The sequence below is a fragment of the Mauremys reevesii genome, linkage group 13 (genome assembly GCF_016161935.1).
Source record: "Mauremys reevesii isolate NIE-2019 linkage group 13, ASM1616193v1, whole genome shotgun sequence".
NCBI classification, from domain to species: Eukaryota; Metazoa; Chordata; order Testudines; family Geoemydidae; genus Mauremys; species Mauremys reevesii.
The window spans coordinates 8,680,676-8,702,573 of NC_052635.1; the positions used below are offsets into that span (position 1 = coordinate 8,680,676).

The 21,898-nt window shown below is 44.4% G+C and overlaps 3 protein-coding genes across 6 annotated transcripts in view; all 3 read left to right on the forward strand.

The window, feature by feature from the left end:
- The window catches only part of LOC120379924 (maestro heat-like repeat-containing protein family member 2A), a 270,114-nt gene that overhangs the window by 91,188 nt on the left and 157,028 nt on the right, over positions 1-21,898 (forward strand). The window lies entirely within an intron of this gene.
- The window catches only part of LOC120380267 (maestro heat-like repeat-containing protein family member 2B), a 132,100-nt gene that overhangs the window by 57,146 nt on the left and 53,056 nt on the right, over positions 1-21,898 (forward strand). The gene's annotated exons all lie outside the window — the stretch shown is intronic.
- LOC120380263 (olfactory receptor 14A16-like) lies at positions 5,065-8,500 on the forward strand. 4 transcript variants are annotated; one of them, XM_039497811.1, is made up of 3 exons: positions 5,157-5,188; positions 7,039-7,119; positions 7,241-8,500. In XM_039497811.1, exon 3 carries the CDS (start codon positions 7,268-7,270, stop codon positions 8,222-8,224), a length of 957 nt encoding a protein of 318 aa, XP_039353745.1. In that variant the 5' UTR covers positions 5,157-5,188; positions 7,039-7,119; positions 7,241-7,267; the 3' UTR covers positions 8,225-8,500. The 4 variants fall into 4 exon arrangements, with proteins under 4 accessions (XP_039353747.1, XP_039353745.1, XP_039353744.1 ...); XM_039497812.1 differs by lacking the exon at positions 5,157-5,188 and adding an exon at positions 6,064-6,497; XM_039497813.1 differs by lacking the exon at positions 7,039-7,119 and having other exon boundaries at positions 5,065-5,188.

Below are 21,898 nucleotides of genomic sequence, written 5' to 3' on the forward strand. Positions count from 1 at the left end.
TTTAGCAACAACAATGATAGTTATGTTTTCAAACACAATTCCATTTTCTCTGTAAAAATATTTGGATTAGCATTTGCAGTCTGTAGATTCTGACATTTAAATGAAACTGGTGCCAGCCTTCGGGGTCGCTGGTCTTTGATATTCACTAAGAACAACAGTAACCACTGGTTTGATATAAACAAAATTCAAATTTTCTTTTCTAAAACTACTTGTAAGTGCAGAGATGTTTTATTTGCAACTTAATTTTAAAATCTTGATTGCCAATAAAGTAATGGGGATAAGTAATTTGCAATGCATTTCCTGATACAGGAACTCATGTAGTTGTATTGGTAAAAAGGCTTGAATGCATAATCATGAAATACTTTTGTTATGAGTCCAGTGCCAACTGACAGAAGAAATGGTGATTTAAAATGTTTGCCTTTAGATTGCAAGCTTAGTCACTGACCATTCACCTTTGGAGTATGTTTGAAATCCAACCTTGAGCCAGGTGACTAAAATCATTCATTTCAAAGGTCCTAAACAAGCTGAATTTGTTAGTTTCAATCTACATTTTGGTGGACAATGGGCGGCAGCTGAGGTCTGTTCAGATGATATCTAAAAGGAAGCTATCCAGGAGACCACTGTGTTATCAAACATGATAAAACTGGGAGAAAGAAGGCAAGTGGAAGTAAAAGCAACAAAGAATCCTGTGGCACCTTATAGACTAACAGACGTTTTGCAGCATGAGCTTTCGTGGGTGAATACCCACTTCTTCGGATGCAAGAAGTGGGTATTCCGAAGAAGTGGGTATTCTTGCATCCGAAGAAGTGGGTATTCACCCACGAAAGCTCATGCTGCAAAACGTCTGCTAGTCTATAAGGTGCCACAGGATTCTTTGTTGCTTTTACAGATCCAGACTAACACGGCTACCCCTCTGATAAGTGGAAGTAAGAATCTTAATATATGGTTCAACTCTGAAAAGGGACTCAAATATGGAGCATTCTATGTTTATTGTGCCTCGGATTCTATAGATTTGCTCAGTTATCAACTACAGGGGTTGCTGAGATAGAAGTAACTGTGGGCATAATATGGCAGGGTGCATCTTGGTGAAGGCACCTGAGAATTTAGGAATCTAGTTTGACCTTGGGGTCCAAAATTATGTTTGCAGGGTTGTCAGGGGAAAAAAATCAAGGACTGAGCAAGTTCGATACAGAATCTTTGAGACATATACATGGAATCCTATTTTTATAATCACTTTTCAGAATTGAGCAGGGCTAGAAGGACTCATACCTTTGGGGGGGAAGGGTTATCCCCCAACTGACTAATGCAGGGTTTTTTCCTGGTGCTAACTGTGGTCACTGACAGGACATTGGACTAGATAGATCCCTGATCTGATCATGTATGACAGTTCCTCTGATTTGAAGGAGAGGGTCATGTCTTGTGTATTAAGTCAGGGAGGGCATTCCATGCATGTATTTAAGAAGAATGGGAGAATCTGTGTCACTTACTGTCCATATTCTTCAAAAGTGATATTGTTTCTGCAGAGTTCTATTCTTTTTTCAAAACTATTCTTTAAAACAATAACTCACATTAATGGGTCCTGTAAAGTGTATTTTCTTCCTCTGTTTGTTTCTTTGATATCAACAGAGGTGAAAAAAAAACATTTAGAGCAGTGGTTCCCAACGAGGGGCCAAGGGCCCCTGAGGGCCTTGAGCAGGGGCCAGAATTAGACTTGCTGGGGCCCAGGGCAGAAAGTCGAAGCCCAGGTCCCTGAGCCCCGCTACCTGGGGCTGAAGCTGAATCCTGAGCAATGTAACTTCGTGGAGGTCCCTGTGGCATAGGGCTCCAGGCAATTGCCCTGCTTGCTACCCCCTAATGCCACCCTGGCTTTTATATGCAGAAAACCAGTTATTGTGGCACAGGTGGGCTGAAGCGTTTTTATAGCATGTTGGGGGTGGGGGGAGGAGCTCAGAAAGAAAAAGGTTGAGAACCTCTGATTTAGACATAGTAGTCCAATGTGGTATTTATCATTATCACAGGGAAATCAGACATAGGATAGTCTAAAAAAAACTGTTTCACTACGTTCCTCTCAACTTTGCTCTTCAGAATTCTTCTGTGTCCCACTGGGTATTTTTCGCTTTCTTTTTTTCTATACAGTGCTGATCAATAAAATATACAAAGGCTCTTCTTCCCTAATGACATCGACCTCAGGGAGAAACAGACTAACATTTGAATCCTACTCAATTTTCCTGGGCTGACAGCAACATGGGGTAGCATGACAGTGCAATGATTTTAATTTCTTTACTTGTTTATCTCATGTAAATACAAAGCATGTTTGGAAAACAGTTATTATGGAAGAGTGACTTTTCCATAATGCAAATGCAAAGGGATGGTTGGTATCCAAGGGTAGCAAATGTAAAAGATTAGGGTTTTGGTTTTTTGGTATGATGCTGCTCTGTTCCACTCTAGGGGCACCCAGACAATCTCGAGATTGATGAGTCTGCTACAGCCGTGGCTAAGAGCCACGTGGCTTTTAGTTCGTGCATACACTGAGCTTCAGAGGTCCTAGGTTCAGTTCCTCTGATGACTGGCGTCTGTCAGTGTTACACAAGCTGGCAGAGCCCAAGAAGTAGGTCCCTCAGCACAGAAAAACTGACGAGACAAGAGGTTGTAGCTGGGCAAGACAATCCACAAATGTGTTCTTCCAGCGGGCCTGGAGCCAGCCAGCATAAATCCTTGACAGTCTCCACTAGGGTGACCAGATGTCCCGATTTTATAGGGACAGTCCTGATTTTTGGGTCTTTTTCTTATATAGGCTCCTGTTACCTCCCACCCTCTGTCCCGATTTTTCACACTTGCTGTCTGGTCACCCTAGTCTCCACATGTGGGGCTGCTATGGCACCCAGACTGTACTTTCAAACTGCCCTCCTCTGGCTGGACCCCCTTAGAAGGACAGCAGTGGAGGTATCCTCCCTCAGGTGCAGCTGCTCCCATTTGATCAAGATGTTGGTCTTGATCAAATGGGTACAGTGGTCGAACTCTTGGTAGCTCTTACAATGCCTGGCTGCGTTTTGTCTGGCTCCCGGCAGTGTTGTTAGTGCCTTTAAAGCTCATGCATCGATTTGAAATTTTAAAATATCTACATGGCCTTTAATTTCACAGCATTATTTTTTCAAGCTATAGTTTACTGTTATTTTAAGTGTCAATAGTGTGCTGGGTGCTATATTAAAAAAATAGTCCCCACCCCCAAGAGCCTACACTATCATTTCATGTTCATGTTACCATGTTCATCAACATGCATGGACTGAATTAAAACATGTTCAGATTGAATTGAGAACTGCTGTCAACTGGAGATTGGCAGTTAACTTCCTTCACCTCACTATGGGGGGTCTGGTGATTCAAGCGCTGATACTAGCACCAGAAGAGGGTGGCGAAAGTTACAGGGCAGCATGTCTGAGGAATCAAAACCTATTTCTAAAGTTAAACTCTTTGCTAGGCAATAAAAGAGACATGGACAGGAAAGGGGACTAGAATATCATGTTAGGCATCACACGATAGTTTTGTGGGAATCCTGAAGTCTTTCATTTCTAAGCACCACTGTTTCATCTCAACTTCCTCTTCCCCCCAAAATAGGACAGTAAATATTACTGTAGATTAATTCTCAGAGTTACTTGATCAATTTGGGATGCACCCCTTATAATTTCTCATAGTCTTGCTTGATAGTTACAGTAACCCTCTGTTATGTTCACTTTGAACCTCTTCTACAATGCATATTTAAACTCAAGAGCCCAAAAAGAATTGGCATACTACCAATGCATCAGGGCCGGTTCCAGGCACCAGCGAACAAAGCAGGTGTTTGGGGCGGCCAATGGGACGGGGCAGGGGTGGCACGTCCAGGTCTTTGGCAGCATTCAGTGGTGGGTCCCTTAGTCCCCCTCGGAGCAAAGGACCCGCCACCCAATTGCCACCGAGGAATGAAGCGGTGAGGTTGAGCTACCGCCGAAGTGCCATTGATCACGGCTTTTTTTTTTTTCCCCCTTCGCTGCTTGGGGTGGCAAAAAAGCCTGAGCCGGCCCTGCAATGCATGATAGAATTACTAAGTTAGCACACCTATGTGTGTCTGCAAAGAGAAACATCAAATAAAAATCCACCTTGATGTGCCCTTGGATTGCAAAAGCCTTCTAATGTAGCCTGTGTCATGATTTATAACAATGACTCATAATGTGGCGTTATATTTAATATGATGTAACTCTGATGCAAGATGTCATTCACAGAACTGCAATGTCAGAGAGAGAGGGAGAGAGAGAGCAATTTGATAATGTCCTTGCCTCTGACTCAGAATGAAAATCTTTCAGTCAAATCACCAAAATTTCTAGGCTCTTTCATACCTACTTTGCTATTTTAGCAATTATACTGGTAGAAATTTATTTTTTTCCCCTGGGCCATAACTACCTCTCAGTAGTGGGAGTTACCTGCAATCATTTAAGTACCTCTGTATGTGGGAAGTCTAATTTGCTAACTGAGGATTCAATCCCACAGTTTTTCCATGTATGGGATTCGCATGCAGTTAGTGGAAATTCTAAGAGCAGATCATTAGTAGGATCATGCCTACAGATTAATAGGAGCTTTATCTCCATTTTCTGACGCAGCTGTTATGAATTCTCCTACAATTCTCCCTATGCTGCTTGCTTCTCACTGTTTGTAAATCAGCATTTCAGGACATACTAATTCATTGAAGCAAGGGACACCTGATGTGACGTGTCTCAGTTATGGGACAGAGCTACAGGAACCATCTTAGCAGAGACAAGACATGTCAGACAAATGAACTATGGCTTCTAACGTTGATTGGGACATTTTTCAGGGTGCATGCAAAAATCCCTTCCAGGACTGTAATTTGTAATTTCCATCTTGGGTAGATATCCATGCACTAATTTGGATTGAGCTAGTGCACTAAAAATAGCAGTGTATCCTGGGCGGTGCCATGGGCTAGCTTGCAATTACTTAATTAGGAGGTCCTAGAGGGGATTTTACTCAGGTGGCTCTCCTGTACCAATGCAGCTATACTGCTAGCATGTGTATGTCCACCCAAGCTGCGAATTATACCTCCAGCTGCAATGTAGATTGTGCCCTAAAAAGAGTTTCTGGGAATTCCAGTACTGCACTACAGGAGCAACTGTTGAAGAAATTGGGAGAACTTCTGCTTGCACAGGTCAGAAGGAAAAGCAGAAATACAAATGAAAACTGTTTATCCCTTCACTCAAGCAGATAATCCTTTGTACATACTGTAGATACATGAGACCAGTTGCTGACAACCATGGTCGGTACTGGGTCTATTTCCTAACATAGATGGGATTAGAGACCAGGAACACATTATACAGATTGATTCTACATAGAGGCACTCATTATATTACCCTGGGTCTGAATGTTACTGCTTTATGTGCATCAGAGTTCATTAGCTATTACACTAGTGAGACACTCTCAGGAGAAGGAGGCTGAGAAATTAAAATCAGAATAAACTAAAAAATGCATGGTAAAAATCAACAACTACACGTGAAGTACCTACCTACCTATACTTACTAAAGTTCTTCTCTCCTTACTCTTCTCACTTAATCAGTCTCAATCATGCTTGCTGAAACCCAGCTGATAATTCTCTTATCCTGTCTGCACTAGCAGTTAAACTGTTGTCAATAGGCTGTTCCGGAGAACCAATTGCTGACAACTATTGTCAGCAGTAGGTAAGTCTCCTAAAGTAGACCGGGTTATTCCTAGTATTTGGAATCTCTTGGAAGAAGAGCCCCCAAAATATACGGATCTCAGATATTCCTTGAGTGCTGCCTGTTGACACACAACATGCCAATCTTTTCTGTGTCCAAGTTCAGCATTTAAAATCAGCAATCTCTCCCACTTTGATGCAAGCCCTCAATTAGTGCTTGTTGTAGAATGGAACAGGTGACGAAAACATTGTGATCCCTCACAGATATATGAGAGCAAAGCCTGATTTCTGTACTAAACACAGTCATTAGCTCTTCGTTCTCTACTCGTTTGTGGACATGCAATAACACCCTCCCAGGCTTGTGTTGGTCTCCACCCCACTGGATCATTAAAGATTTCAAATAAGATATAGTTCGGCACTCTGAGGGTTTCAGTAACAGGCATATAAAAGTCTCCATATCAGATTAGATTCTGAGCCTGCTGGAGACATGGCAGTTTGCCAAACATAGCACACACCACAGCTCTTCCAGATAGTAACACAAACACAGTGAAACTTCCCAGGTTCCATTTTTTTAGGACACACAAATTTGTGCATACAAATTAGACATACAGTCATCGTGATTGTGTGCACAAAGGCAGGAAGAACATTGTGTGCTGCACATCTCAGAGACACAACACAAAGCTCACCGCCTAGCGAGACAAGAGGCAAGGGCATGACTGCCATGTTACACTGTGCCTCTGCCTTGGCTGGCTCCAGGACTGGACAGCATATTCCAGCAATGGTCACACCAGTCCCAAATACACAGGTAAAATAACCTCTCTACTCATATTCAAGATTCCCCTGTTCATGCACCCCAGATCTCACTAGCCATTGATCACACTGGGAGTTCATGTTTAGCTGATTATCTATCATGACCCCCAATTTTTTTTCAGTCACTGCTTCCCAGGATAGTGCCCCCCATCCTATAAGTATGGTCTGTATTCCTTGTTTGCAATATGGAGTGGGGGTGCAGCTGGGATTGGGTGCCATAAATCAGTGTGTACCCAGGTAGCAGACAGCTGTGTGGTGTTGGGGTAAAATCAATATGGAAGGTCTACTCCCACAGAATGCTGGGTCAGTCCATGTCATATTTCCGGGGAAAGTGGGTATCAGGTGGCATTGGTGTTGTAGCATTTTAGTTTAATACTCAAGAGGTAAGCCTTCTATTTGTAGCAATAGGGATCCAACTTGGCCGGAATTGGATTTTGGATTTACTTTGTTCCATCCTTCATACTGCATTTATCAAGCCACACCATGGGCCTATTCCTCAGATTGGGTAAAGTGATGAAGCTCTGTTTACTTTAAAGGAGCTGATCCAATTTACACAACTGTGATAACACGATTGAGTGATTGTCAGAGGTGAGGAGCGCTAGCATCACCAAGTCATTGTAAGTGTTGAGTGCTGGGCACCTTTGACATTCATACAATGAGATATTAGGGAAAGGGGAATCAGGGCCATTCTCTCTGTCATTCTAATCCTGACCATAACCTTTCTCATTCCCTCCACAGGCATCACACAACGTACTGAGGAAGAAAATGTCCAATCAAACCGCTGTTTCTGAGTTCCTTCTCCTGGGATTCTCTGATGTTCGGGAGCTGCAGATTTTACACTTTGTGGTGTTCCTGGTGATTTACCTGGTGGCCCTGATAGGGAATCTTCTCATCATCACAGCCATAGCCCTTGACCACCATCTTCACACCCCCATGTACTTCTTCCTGGTGAACCTGTCCATCCTAGATCTCAGCTCCATCTCTGTCACCATCCCCAAATCTATGGCCAATTCCCTCATGAACACCAGGTACATTTCTTATTCTGGATGCGTCACACAAGTCTTTCTCCTTATCGTCTTTATTTCAGCGGATTATGCATTATTGACTGTCATGGCATACGACCGACACATCGCCATCTGCCAACCACTGCACTACGAGAGAGTGATGAACAGGAGAGCTTGTGTCCAAATGGCAGCCAGTGCCTGGATCAGTGGCATTCTTTACTCTGCCCTGCACACTGGGAGCACATTTGTGATATCTTTCTGTGGCGGCAACGTGGTGGATCAGTTCTTCTGTGAAATCCCCCAGCTCCTCAAGCTCGCCTGCTCTGACTCAGACCACAGTGAAACTGGGGCTATTGTCTTCAGTGCATGCTTAGCCTTAAGCTGCTTTGTTTTCATAATTGTGTCATATATTCAGATCTTCAAAGCAGTGCTAAGAATCCCCTCTGAGCGGGGCCGGCGTAAAACCTTCGCCACCTGCCTTCCTCACCTTACTGTGGTCTCCTTGTCTATTTTCACTGGGACTGTTGCGTACCTGAAACCAACCTCCAGCTCAGCATCATGGCTGGATCTCATAGTGGGTGTTCTTTATTCTGTGGTGCCTCCAATGATGAATCCCATCATCTACAGCATGAGAAACAGGGAGGTGAAAGGTTCATTGAGTAAACTGATAGGTTGGAGGTTATTCAGCAAGAATAAAATGTCCATATTTCTCCATTGATAGCAATTTCATTCTGACTTTCCTTATAAATATAATCAGCTGATGACATTATCGCCTCCATGTGAATATACCATGCAACATCTTTATGCAGAATTGGGTATTTGCACATGTAATAAACCAGACAAACATAACTCAAGAAAAATAAGACTGACTTCAGGTTTAAACCAATGTAAATGAGATCCAGAATCTATCTATCTATCTATCTATCTATCTATCTATCTATCTATCTATCTATCTATCTGTCTATCTATCTAAGAACCGGCACATAAAATGAGTAGCAATAACAAAGTCTCTAGTGGAGTCTCGGGCTCTTCTTGTTTTTCAGGATAAATACTCTGATCACGGTATCGACACTTTTGTTCTTTTGTTTTTTTGTTTCTCTTTTTTTAAATTGATATTTTTGGAGTTGTTTGATGGTTTGATTTGTTTCTTTGTTCCAGGCGTGTTTGGAGGTGGGAAGGCCTGGAGAGATGGGGAGGGTTTGGTTAGTGTGACATTACTTAGGGCACCATCTGGACTGCTAAACAGCTGTATCTCCTCTGTTCTCCAACCTGGGGTGCCTCTTACACTGCTCTACTGTGAAAACAGCGACTCCTGGTCAGTAAATACACAGTCTCCAGCATGTCATTTGCTCCCAGGTACATAGTGTTGAGTGCTACTAGCTAGCCACTCATGAATTACACTGCAGCAGAACTCCCCCAGACTCTCAGTCCCAGGCCTTCCCCCAGAAATGTGTTTTTTATACTGCCCAACACACTACTGGATGACAGAAGTTCATCTAAAGTTCGTCATTTCATCAAAAGGAAATTATAGGCATAAGCCTTGTTGTTCCAAATGTTTTTTCCCATACACTTTAACCCAAACATATCAGTTGGATAAAACTAGAGAACAAGTTTATTGACCACAGTAAGAAAGGAAAGGTTTTAAGTGGCTACATGTAATGAAACATAAAAGTCAGAATTGGTTACAAAGGAAGGGAAAGACAAAATGTAAACTAATGGCTAACTTAACGAGCTAGCAGAATTCAAAGCGAAGGCATTTCTCTCACCACATGCTGCAGTAAATTTCACAGCCTGGGTATCTTTTCAGTCTAGAACATTCTCCCCTTCTTTCAGTGTCCTTCAGATATTCATTGATGTCATGAGCAAAGAGATGGGAGGAGGAATGGGGGCAAATGTTTTCCTCCCCCTCTTTATAATTCAAATTCTTGTGCTAGAAACATCCTTGCTGAATCTTGATGGACATGAGGCTTGAATGGTCCCTGTGATGAAATGTAAATTTCTTGTTCAATCTTTCCTCTGTCCAAAAATGATTTTCACCAGCTGAGAAACTGGCCCATTACACATTTTAAATCCATATTCTTTGTGTGTGAATTGAAACCAAAGATGAGAGAGAAGTTCCAAACCTGTCTGCACGTTCTTACTCCTTAATTACAAGAGTGGAACTTTTAATGGTTAAGGAGCACTTCTTTCCCTCTACAGATTGAAGTTTGGAGTTCAATGTTGCTAAGATTTTCTGTACGCGATCATCAGCTTCTATTAGCTTCTATCAGCTTCTATTAGGATGAATGACCCGACATCTTTCTTTCTTTCTTTCTTTCTTAAGGCCAGATACTTGGTGAGCAACAATATCCCTACGTACTCTGAAGTCAACACAACTGTGTCGTTTTACACCAGCTTATGGTCTGGCACTTAGTTTTTAGTGTTTGCCCCGGGGTACCTCCTAATGACCAACTTTGAACACCCATGGCAGCCTCAGTTGCCGACTCCTCTGGTGGATGCATCCCAAGACCTCTGCCCCCCACCCAAAAAAAAATCTCTGCATCCCCTAGAGGTAATTACATGGGGTTAATGAAAGAACAGGCTCTTCCAGGCCAAATGAGGTTCTGGTGCCACTGGGCTCTGAGCTATTGTATGTCACATGTCTGTGCTAGAAATACCTAGGGACACCCTGTAAATACCTAGGGACACCCTTTGAGCTGCAGCCCTGGTTTGTTTATATCTTTGCAGGGATGCTGTCATCATTTGAGATCCAGGGCAGGCCATGTTCCCCCTCTTTGGGGATAGGGTTAACTAGGACAGGTTGTCAGAGTGGTGTACTCCAGAGGTGAGATCAGAGCTGGCCTCACAGCCCCGGAGAGCAGATTCAGCTATGCACGTGTGGGAAATGATGAGATTGAGTCCATTCTCCTAAAATTAAATGTTCATTGTTCTCCTTTGAATCTGTGTTTCTTTATAAATATTATCAACTGATGTCATTATTCACTCCATCAGAATATAGCATCTACTTATGAACACTGGGGTATTTACTGGCAAATATCTAGACAAACACCACTTCAGTCAATGTAGTTAACAGAGGCTAACATTAATTTAAAAAGATGAATCTCTCTGTCTCTCTCTCTCTCTCTCTCTCCCCCTCTCTCATAATTCACAATCAAACAGAAATCTGTCTGCCACAGTGAGAGTATGTGATAGAACAAGCAAAGGTCATATTTATCTTCCTATTCAATCATACATTCTACTTTTATTTACTGTATGCATACTGTACACAGCCATGCACAAAGATAGTATTTCAGTAATTATTATTAATATCAACATCAGCAGCCTGCAAATTAGCTTTCCTCAAAAATTTGTGATGTTTTGTTGGAAAACTGAAAACTCAGAAATCGGCTATATTGGTTGAGGCCAACAGACAATCTAGACCAGTATCCTGTCTTCCAACAGTGGCCAATGTCAGATGCTTCAGAGGGAATGAACAGAACAGGGCAATCATTGAGTGATACATCCCCTGTCATCCACTCCCTGCTTCTGGCAAACAGAAGTATACTGATACCTAGAACATGGGGTTGCATCCCAGACTGTCTTGCCTAATAGCCATTTATGGACCTATCTTCCATGAATTTTATCTAATTCTTTTATGAATCCCATTATAATCTTGGTCTTCACAACATCCCCTGTCAATGAGTTCCACAGGTTGATTGTGTGTTGTGTGAAAAAGTACCTGCTTCCTATTAATTTCATTGGTGACCAGTGTTATGTTATGTGAAGGAGTAAATAATATTTCTTTATTCAATTCTCCACACCTTTCATAATTTAACAGATCTCTATTACATCGCCTCTTAACCGCTTCTTTTCAAAACTTGAAAGTCCCAGTCTTTTTAATTTCTCCTCATATGAAAGCTGTTCCCTACTCTTAGTCATTTTTGTTGCCCTTCTCTGTAACTTTTTCCAATTCTATGTAACCCTTCTTCCTCTCTGAGTTGGCAGCAACAAGGACCGGGTTCAGTATCCAGGGGTTCCGTTTCAATAACGCAATGCAAAACCAGCTCGAGCCTCCATCCAGTGACCTGGGACAATTACATTCCACCCCCCTGGGCAGCTCTAGGAGGCAGTACTTCCCGTCTCGCAAGCACGGAGTCTGAGTGTAGCAAAATCCTTTTAATAAAGGAGGGCAACAATGCGGCCTGATGCTAGGGAAACACCACAAACAGGATTCATAACACAAACCATGAGCAAAAGAGCCACCTCCAAGTAAGCTTGGCAATGTCCTTTTCCCCTCAGGGTCTTAAGTCCAATCACCCCAAAGTCCAACAACCCAAAAGTCTCTGTCCCTGGTCAGTGGCATCCCAGAGTTCAAAAGTTTATCTGCAGAGTTTTTCTTCCCCAGACTGGGTGGAATTGGGGAGGGGGGGGGCACACAGGGTGTTAAGGGGCACCTTAAGTGGGCTGAGGCCAAATGCCCTGCCTCTCTGTGAAGTTCTGCTGCAGCCTTCACCATGAGCGGCTCCAATCCTCCAGCTGTCTCCGCAAACTGCTCCACTCTGCTCCACTCGCTGTTCCGTGGGCCACTCCAACTGTCCCACAAGCTGCTTCACTCCACCAGCCATCCCATGAATCACTCCAGCTGTACTTACAAACTGCTCAGCTCCACTCTGCTGTACTCTGCTCTGCCAGCTGCAAACTGCTCTGCCAGCCGCTTAGCAATATAGCTTCAGGCTCCCCCACTAGTTAATACAGCATTCAGTGATCTCAGCTCAGTAATTTTAGCTCTTTTAGTGGTTTCAGCTTTTAGTGAGTTCAGCTTGTAGTAGAGGAGCCCCAGTGCTGATGCACCATTGGCCCAAAGTGAATTCAGCTCAGCAGTCTCTAGATGGACTCCTAACTGAATCAAAATTAGCTCTGCTATTCAACAGTGAGGAGGGGGAGGGGGAGAGAGAGAGGTGCAATTGGTGTGCAGGCCCTCAAAAGGAGCCCCTACTATCAGGTACACATACCTGTCCCCAGCCTTTCTTAATTCACAGGTTTTGGAACCGATGTCCCTTATCTAGTGAGTGCTACTAAGTTGATGATAAGGTCCTCTGTCATAAAACAGTCTCATAGTCTTTCATTCACATAATCAGGGTAACAACACTTTATTCCTCCTACCCCAATAACCAAGAAATTGGGGATCCCATGGCTGTCAAAGTGACCATTTTTGGTTGCCGTAGGCTCATGCTAGGCAGTGTGGATGTGCCTATGCAAACAAGATCAGCCCCCTAAATTAATTCATAATTTACCACCAGATGTCAGGGTAGAGCTCATCCTGACTCTGCTTATATCTAAGATATCTTTTTTGAGATGGGGTGACTGCATCTGTACCAAGTATTCCAGATGTTAGCATATAATGATTTATATAGCAGCAATATAATATTTTCTGTCTTATTATCTATCTCTTTCTTAATGATTCCCAACATTCTGTTCGCTTTTTTGAATGCAGCTGCACATTGAGAAGATGTTTTCAGAGAACTATCCACATTGACTTGAGTCGCAACAGCTAATTTAGACCCCCTAATTTAGAACCCCCATATCATTTTATATGTATAGTTGGGGTTATGTTTTCCAATGTGTATTACTTTACATATATCAATATTGAATTTCATCTGCCATGGCATTGCCCAGTCACCCAATTTTGTGAGATCCCTTTGTCACTCGTCACACTGTGCTTTGGATTTAATTCTCTTGAGTAGTTTTGTATCATCTGCAAATTTTTCCACCTCACTGTTAGTCCCCCACCCCCTTTTTGAGAGAATAGGTAGACCAGATTTCACTTCCTGAATGTTAACAGACTTGGGCTGCAGCTTCATAAAACTATTCCACTGTCAATGAGCCATTACTGCTTTGCTCAGGTTTCTCAGAAGATTCCAGTTGTCCAGGTGTCTAAATTAAGATATGAGAGGAAAGACACTGTACCTTGTTGTTTTCTGGTGAGGCCTCACTTCTTGGAATGTTACTGTTAAGTGGCCAGGAGGTTGATCTGACTGGTGATGAATGAATGTCAGTATTTACTGAGCAATATGGCATAGCATTAGACCAAACAAAACTTGTAAGTCAAGCTGGCCAAACTGTGGGATTTCTGGTTTGTGAGAATGTTGAAAACTGTGAAAAGAGTTTGTTTCAGAAATACTGATAGTGACAAATGGTACTCTTATATTCACCCTTTCTACAAAAGTAAATTTTCTACCAAGTAGATCTTGTGAGGTATTACTTCAAAACTCATAACCAGCTGGACATTATTATACTGATAAAATAGGTATGGTAGCATTATATGTAAAATTATAAGATTCTACTGTATGTTCCAAGTTTAGAAAAAAAACAGCTTCAGATTAGTTCCCCGGAAACAAAGGGCTAACCAACAGCTCAGCCACATGTCACAAAATCCATTTGTCTGTCACCTAGGTAAGCAGCTGTACTTTGGCAGAAAGAAGGGTATAATTGAGAAATGTACATATTGGCAATGGATACAGCTGGGGTTCTGTGTAAACAGACTGGCTGTTGCCTGAACCTCAACTGGAGATAATCCTCAAACTGCAGGGAATAGTATAAGAATAGATGACAACCAACATAGATCCCTTCTCCGTCCTTCCTTTCTCTCTGCTCATGGCATCAAAAACACCTCAAAAACACTGAATTCGGGGATGAGTCCTGGCTCGGAGACTTCCAGCCAGTAAAAGGCTGAAAAGATCATGTGTTGCGAAAAAAACCTTTGTTTTGAATTTATTTACCTTGCTAAATTAGATAATCATTTGCATTTTATCTTTTATTTTCTTTGTAACCAATTCTGACTTTTTTGCCTCATTATATGTAATCACTTAAATTCCATCTTTATGTAGTTAATAAACTTTTTAAAATTTGTTTTATCTAAACCCATGTGTTTGGGAACCTCCAACTGAGATAACATGGTTTGTGTATGTCATTTTCCATTGATGAAGCCTCCATAGTCCAGAAAGGTTCTGGGCAGTACAGACACACATTTTTGGGAACATGTCTGGGACTGGGAGTTTGCTGGTGTCATTGTCCTGTAAGGTAATTCATGAGTGACTGGCCAGAGCATTCATATAATTTAGATTTTGCATGTTAGAGGCTTTGTGTGAACTAGCCAGCCGTGGTTGTTCTCACAGCAACAGTGGTTGTTTGCCCCCACCCTGAGGCCCTCCTGCCCATCTCTATATCCCCTCTCCAAAGGCCCTCCCACCTGCCACTCATGCCTCTTTGACCCACCGCAAGCCCCACCCCACCCTGCTGATCGCACCTCTTCACCCACTCCACTGAGACCCCCTGCGCGCTGATCATGCCTCTTCACTCTGAGTGGACGGTGAGAGGGTTCTCAGGGGGAAGAGGCAGAGCAGGGGTTGGAAGAGGAGCAAAACAGGTGGGCCATGGGGAAAAGGTCAAGCAGGAGGGGGCCCTAGGGGGCAGAGCTTGGGCAGGACTATCGCCCGGATGCTTTTTAGTTGACAGTGCTCCAAATGCGGCAGGTCAGCGCACCTCCAAAGGGAAATGCACCACATCCTGTTTGGAGAGGCTTAACCTGCCCTGGCCGCTTATACCTGCTGCCCATGTGAAGGTGCTCCTCTGTATTGGTGTGGGTCTAATTGAGATGATAATCTAATCCTTACATAGAATCATAGAAACATAGGACTGGAAGGGACCTCAATAGGTCATCTAGCCAAGACCTCTGCACTAAGGCAGGACTACATATTATTTAGACCATTGTTGACAGGTGTTCATCTAAACTTTTATTAAAAATTTCCAATGACAGAGATTCCACAACCTCCTTAGGGAATTTGTTTCAGTGTTTAACCACCCCAACAGTTCAGATATTTTTCTTAATTTTTAAACTAAATCTCCCTTCTTGCAAACTAAGCCCCTTACTTCTTATCCTGTCCCATGGATAAGAAGAATGATTTAGCACCTTCTCTTTATAACAACATGGCGAGGCTGTAAAATCAATGGGACTGGGATCCTGAACTACCCACTCCCATGTCTGAGATGGTCTCGTCAGGTCAGGATTTGTCTCTTGTCTCTGCTGAGGCTGCTCAGAAGGTGTCATCTGGTTCCTGTTTTGATGGATGGTATGCTTGTTGGGTGCTGTCATGACATCTCCAAGGATACAAATCCAATGTCTCCAGAAAGATCAGAATATGGGGTTACTGCTCCCTGGAGCTGGGTTAAAACACATGACCTAGAGGTGAAAACTGCTGCTTCATTTCTTATCTATGGAGCCAGTCTGTCCTATTTGTAAACCCAGTTTGACATGAGTAAATGGACATAGGTGAGGCCTCATTTATTGGGAGACAGTAATAGGGAGATAAATGGGTCAGTAAGCTAAGAGACAGAATGTCTGTTCTAACTAAGATAAGGGGGGGATACCCAGGGAACCATCTACATTGGGCAAAATAAGAAGAAATAAACCAAGCCTGGAATGTAAGGTGAAGTAAAACGCAACTTATACATGGACAGAGCATGCTGTACAGGGATTGGTTCCTACAAAGTGACCAGTCCGATCCCATTATGTGTGATACAATGTATAGAAAATGCAATGCAATGTGTAAATGTATGTAAAGGAAGAGGTTTGCTGTGTAATTTTGGAGGTGTGATAGGCCCTATACCCATCCCCATGCTTAGGCTGATCAACTCAGTGTAGCTTTGCTGGATAAAGGAACCTGAGTGATGAGACTGGAGTCAAACTAAGTTCCTGGGGCACTGAGTGGAAGAGGTCTTGGGGGAACCCCAACAGCATCCTGCTTTGAGATGTCAGTAGCATTCACATGGAAATGGGTTATGAACTGAGATCTCAACTTTTCAGGTGTCCTGTGGGGGTGAAACCCAGAAACTGTCCTGCTCTTTAAAGATGCCTTATTGGGATACAATCTATTCCCAGGCCCTGCCACAACATTTAGGTTGTGAATGCTGTGCACGGGACCAGTGCTAAAGTAGGTTCTCTCAGGGTACTTGGGTGGCCTGTTCCATGCTATGACAATTTAGAGGATTGGGCCAAAAGAAATATGATGAGGTTCAACAAGGACAAGTGCAGAGTCCTGCATTTAGGACGGAAGAATCCCATGCACTGCTACAGACTAGGGACCGAATGGCTGGGCAGCAGTTCTGCAGAAAGGGGGTTCTGCAGAACTGCTGCCTAGGGGTTACGGTGGATGAAAAGCTGAATATGAGTCAACAGTGTGCCCTTGTTGCCAAGAAGGCTAATGGCATTTTGGGTTGTATAAGTAGGGGCATTTCCAGCAGATAGAGGGATGTGATCATTCCCCTCTATTCAGCACTGGTGAGGCCTCATTTGGAGTACTGTGTCCAGTTTTGGGCCCCACACTACAAGAAGGATGTGGATAAATTGGAGAGAGTCCAGCAGAGGGCCACAAAAATGATTAGGGGGCTGGAGCACATGACTTACGAGGAGAGGCTGAGGGAACTGAGATTGTTTAGCCTGCAGAAGAGAAGAATGAGGGGGGTTTTGATAGCTGCTTTCAACTACCTGAAAGGGGGTTCCAAAGAGGATGGATCTAGACTGTTCTCAGTGGTAGAAGATGACAGAACAAGGAGTAATGGTCTCAAGTTGCAGAGGGGGAGGTTTAGGTTGGACATTAGGAAAAACTTTTTCACTAGTAGAGTGGTGAAGCACTGGAATGGGTTACCTAGGGAGGTGGTGGAATCTCCTTCCTTAGAGGTTTTTAAGGTCAGGCTTGACAAAACCCTGGCTGGGATGATTTAGTTGGGTTTGGTCCTGCTTTGAGCAGGGGGTTGGACTAGATGACCTCCTGAGGTCCCTTCCAACCCTGAGATTCTATGATCTGCTTCTCTGTTGGAGTGTCCATGTTTGGTGAAGCTGGCATTAAGTGTGTTAAGGTGTGTATCCCAGACTTTCTCCCAGGCTATAGATAACAGACTTCTTGGTGTGCTGGGGTGCTTAGTGGATCTGTGAAGTTAAATGTGTAGAGTTGTCTGCAGCATCCCATTGCTGATTGTGGTGTCCAGGAAGTTGATGCTGGTGTGGGAGTATTCTAGAGAATGTTTGATGGATAGGTGGTGGTTGCTGAAGTTGTGGTAGAAATCTGTGAAGAAGTTTGGATTGTTTGCCCAGAGGATGAAAATACCATTGTCATAGGTTTCATCCCTACTCTGAACTTTAGGGTATAGTTGTGGGGACCTGCATGAGAAGCAGGGCCGGTGCAAGGATACTTTGCACCCTAGCCGAAACTTCCACTTTGCGCCTCACACCCCCATCTCTCCTCCCAGAGCATCGATTGTAAATTTTCAAAAATGAATACTGCATAATATGGCATTGTTCATTAGAATTAATACACGTTCGGCTTGAAAATTTATTAATTTCATTATTTAGTCTACATATTTAAATGAATAACCTGATAGGGTGTGGGGCTGGCTGGCTTTGGACACGGGGGTGTGGCAGGGGTTGGCTGGACACAAGGGGGTGTGGGGCTTGCTGGAGGCAGGGCAGGGGGTGCGGCAGGGGCTGGCTGGAGGCAGGGCAGGCGGTGTGGGGCATGGTGCCCCCGGCCTCCATGGGGGCAGGGTTCTTGGGGCGGGGTGCCCCAGGCTTCCATGGGGGGGAAGGCCTCTGGGGGGGCGGGGCTGGCTTGGAGGGCAGTGGGGAACCACCCCCAGCACTCCCTGGCAGTGCGGCTGGGGCCGAGTCTCTCCACTTCCCCCCGGCAGTGAGTGCAGGCCCGGCCCTGCTGCAGAGCTCATGGGAGTGGGGGCGGGGCAGAGCTGAGCAGGGGTGGGGGCCCTGGTTCAGAGCCAGAGCAGCTGATAGCAGCACAGCACCCCCAGCGGACGAAGGAGGAATGACATCACTTCCCGGCCGGCCAGAGCTGATTAAAGCCACAGTGCCGGGTGAGCATCCTAGACATTTTGGGCACCGCTTTTCGGCACCTTCAAATCTTGGCACCCTAGACGGCCACCTAGTTTGCCTAATGGCTGCACCAGCCCTGATGAGAAGCCCTAAGCTTAATTAACAGCTTAGATCTGGTTCCTGCCACCACCGAGATCATTTAAAACAGCTGTTTATGAGTCTTTGGGAAATTCTGTCTTCCCCCCCAAAATCTCTCCCTCCCAGATATTGTAACCCTTCCCTGGGTAACCTTGAGAGACTTCTCCACCAATTTCCTGGTGAAAACCAATCCAAACCCCTTAGATCTTAAAACAAGGAAAAAATTAATCAGGTTGTTAAAAAGAAGACTTTTAATTAAGGAAAAGTGTTAAAAGAAATACCTCTGAGAGATTAGAATGCAAGCTACTCTCACAGACAACAGATTCAAAACACAGAGGATGTTCCCCTGGGAAAAAAACATTAGTTACACAAAAGAAAACCCAATTTGATTATTCCTCTAATTCAAAAAGACAAAGTCACAAAAGGAAATAAACATAAGCTAATTCATTCCTTCTGTAATACTCACTACCCTGGTTGATTCCTGGATCTTTTCACTCCAGCACAGAACTTAATGAAAAGAACAAAGGAAGAACTTCTCTCCTTCCTCGAAACATCTTGTCCATCCATTGGTTCCTCTGGTCAGGTGTCAGCTAGGCTAGGTGAACTCCTTAACCCTGTACTGTCTGTTTATGACACGCCCTCTCCCCCAAATCATAGACAATGCTGGACCACCCTGGCTGTGATTTTCTTCCTAGAACTTTAGAATAAACAGATTAATAAAAAACATGCACCTTTACATATACTACTGATTATGTAAAAACTAACAAGATTTTTCACATTTCAAGGATGATTTCAACCAGTTGATTCTGGGAAACTTTCACGGGGGACTACATCAGCTACTTCATTAGAAGCTCCTGAAATGTGTTGAATTTCAAAATCAAAATCTTGAGAGCTAAGCTCCTGGTCGTCTTCGGCGCCAGTGAACTTTCCCCAGCAAACCCCTCTGGTGCCCACTCCTGCTGCTCTCTGCAAAGCCCCACAAAGAGACCACCTCCCCACTTAAATAGCTACAACTTCCCTCCTTGTTCCCAATGCAGAGTCACAAGCCCCAGTACTCCCAGACCCATGCTGCTCTGGGCTGCCGTGATACTGGGTCCAGTTCCGGCCTGTCCTTCTCGGGCGATTCCTCCCTGGCACAGGGCTGCTTCTGGCTCCTGTCCTGTGGTGTCCTCCTCAGGCCTCAGGCAGGTTCTCCCTGCTTCCTTCTCCAGGGCCTGCCGGCTGCCTGTCTCTCCCTGGAGCTCCAGTCCTGCACCCTGGAGTTTCCCTCCATTTTTCTTACTCTCCCTCTTCCCCCTGGGAGAAAGATTTAAAGGGGCCATGCTGTGTAAACCCCAAAAGGGTTACAGACGCATCTGTGGTTACTAGGAATGGTTTGTCAAAGTCTTGGGCCCTTAGCACAGGGTCAGACACGAGTGTTGCCTTAAGCTGGTTAAAAGCCTTCTGACACTCATCAGTCCACTGAACTGCATTTGGCTGTTTCTTTTTGGTTTTCCTCAGCCTGTAATCTGGTTAATTCTATTTCCTTTTGCACAGTGATGAGCTGCTCAAATCTTAACAACTGGTTCTCTATAAAGTTCTGATTTAAGGGATGTGCCAGAGCATGTTTTTTTTTTTACCAATAGGGTTACCAAACGTCCGTATTTTCCCCGGGAGGAATTTTTAAATTTTAAAAATTCCGCCCAGACAGCAATTTAAGAACCAAAAAGCCTGACATGTCCAGGAAAATACAGATGTATGTTAACCCTACCTAAAGTTCTTTTTTAAAAAGATGGGCCTGAACTAGAAATGAGCTCCGTTTCACATGTATCAGAGGGGTAGCCGTGTTAGTCTGGATCTGTAAAAGCAACAAAGAATCCTGTGGCACCTTATAGACTAACAGACGTTCTGCAGCATGAGCTTTCGTGGGTGAATACCCACTTCTTCAGATGCAAGACATGTGTGGGTCCCTGCCACTCCCTTGGGGTGTGCTAGGGTGACCAGATGTCCCTATTTTATAGGGACAGTCTCAATTTTTGGGTCTTTTTCTTATATAGGTTCCTATTACTCCTCACCCTCTGTCCCGATTTTTCACACTTGCTGTCTGGTCACCCTAGGGTGTGCATGTGTGTGGGTCCCAGCTGCTCCCTGCCCCCCCTCATTGAAGCAGGTGTGCAGGGTTACTGCCCTGGGAACTGCAGGGCACCAGTGGACATGGGGCTGGCTGCAGACAGGGGCGTGGGGCAGGGCTAGCTGGAGGCAGGGGGTGTGACACGGGCTGGCTGCAACAGGGGCTGGGCTGTGAGTAGGGGCTGGCTGTGGCAGGGGCTGCAGACACTCACACGCGGGGACCGGCTGGGAGCCTCCCCCCGGGGACTCACCAGGCAGCAGCAGGAGCCCCACAGCCACAGGTCCGAGGAGCAGCAGCAGCAACCGGGCCAGGAGGCAGCGCACATGGCTCCCGCCGCGCAGCGCCCCCAGGGGGCCGGGAGAAGTAATTACACCCTTCCCAGCCAGAGCCCATCAAAGCTTCCCTCGCAGGGAAGCCGGTTAACAAGCGGTTCTAAAACCGCTTCTAAATTTAACAACCGGTTCCTGCGAACTGGTGCAAACCGGCTCCAGCTCACCCCTGCTTTTGCATAGTTTTTTTCCCCTCTTGTCTGACATTTTCCCCCCTGGTCTACCTTAGCTATTCCTGAGAGGTAGAAAGAAAAAAAAACAGCTTGTAAATTCCTTTGTTACTGTAACTGTACTCCTCAAAGTAAGAAAGAAACAAGAGTTTTTTAACAGGGCTTTGTTAGAATAGGTTTCCAGCTGGGCACAGCTGGTGGGTAATTAACTAAAGTCACAGAAGGAAATAAACATAAGCTCATTCATTCCTTCTGTAATACTCACTACCCTGGTTGATTCCTGGATATTTTCACTCCAGCACAGAACTTAATGAATAGAACAAAGGAAGAACTTCTCTCCTTCTTCTTGAAACATCTTGTCCATCCATTGGTTCCTCTGGTCAAGGTGTCAGCTAGGCTAGGTGAACTTCTTAACCCTTTACTGTCTGTTTATGACAACCATCAATGCATCTCAGGTATATTGTTGGTTTCAGTACAAAATATTTAAAGAAATTCTATGGCAATATTTCCACTTGGGCTATGTCTACCTTGCAACTAGACACCTGTGGCAGACCCAGACCAGCTGACTAAGGTTTGCAGACTTTGGGCTAAGGAGCTGTTTAACTGCAGTATAGAAGTTCAGGTTCTGGATGCAGCCCAAGCTCTGGAACCCTCCCACCATTCTGGGTCCTAGATCCCAGGCTCCAGCCCAGACTTGAATGTCTACATCACAGTTAAACCACCCCTTAGCCCATGACCTGTGAGACAGAGTCAGCTGGCACATGCCAGATGGGGGTGTCTAACT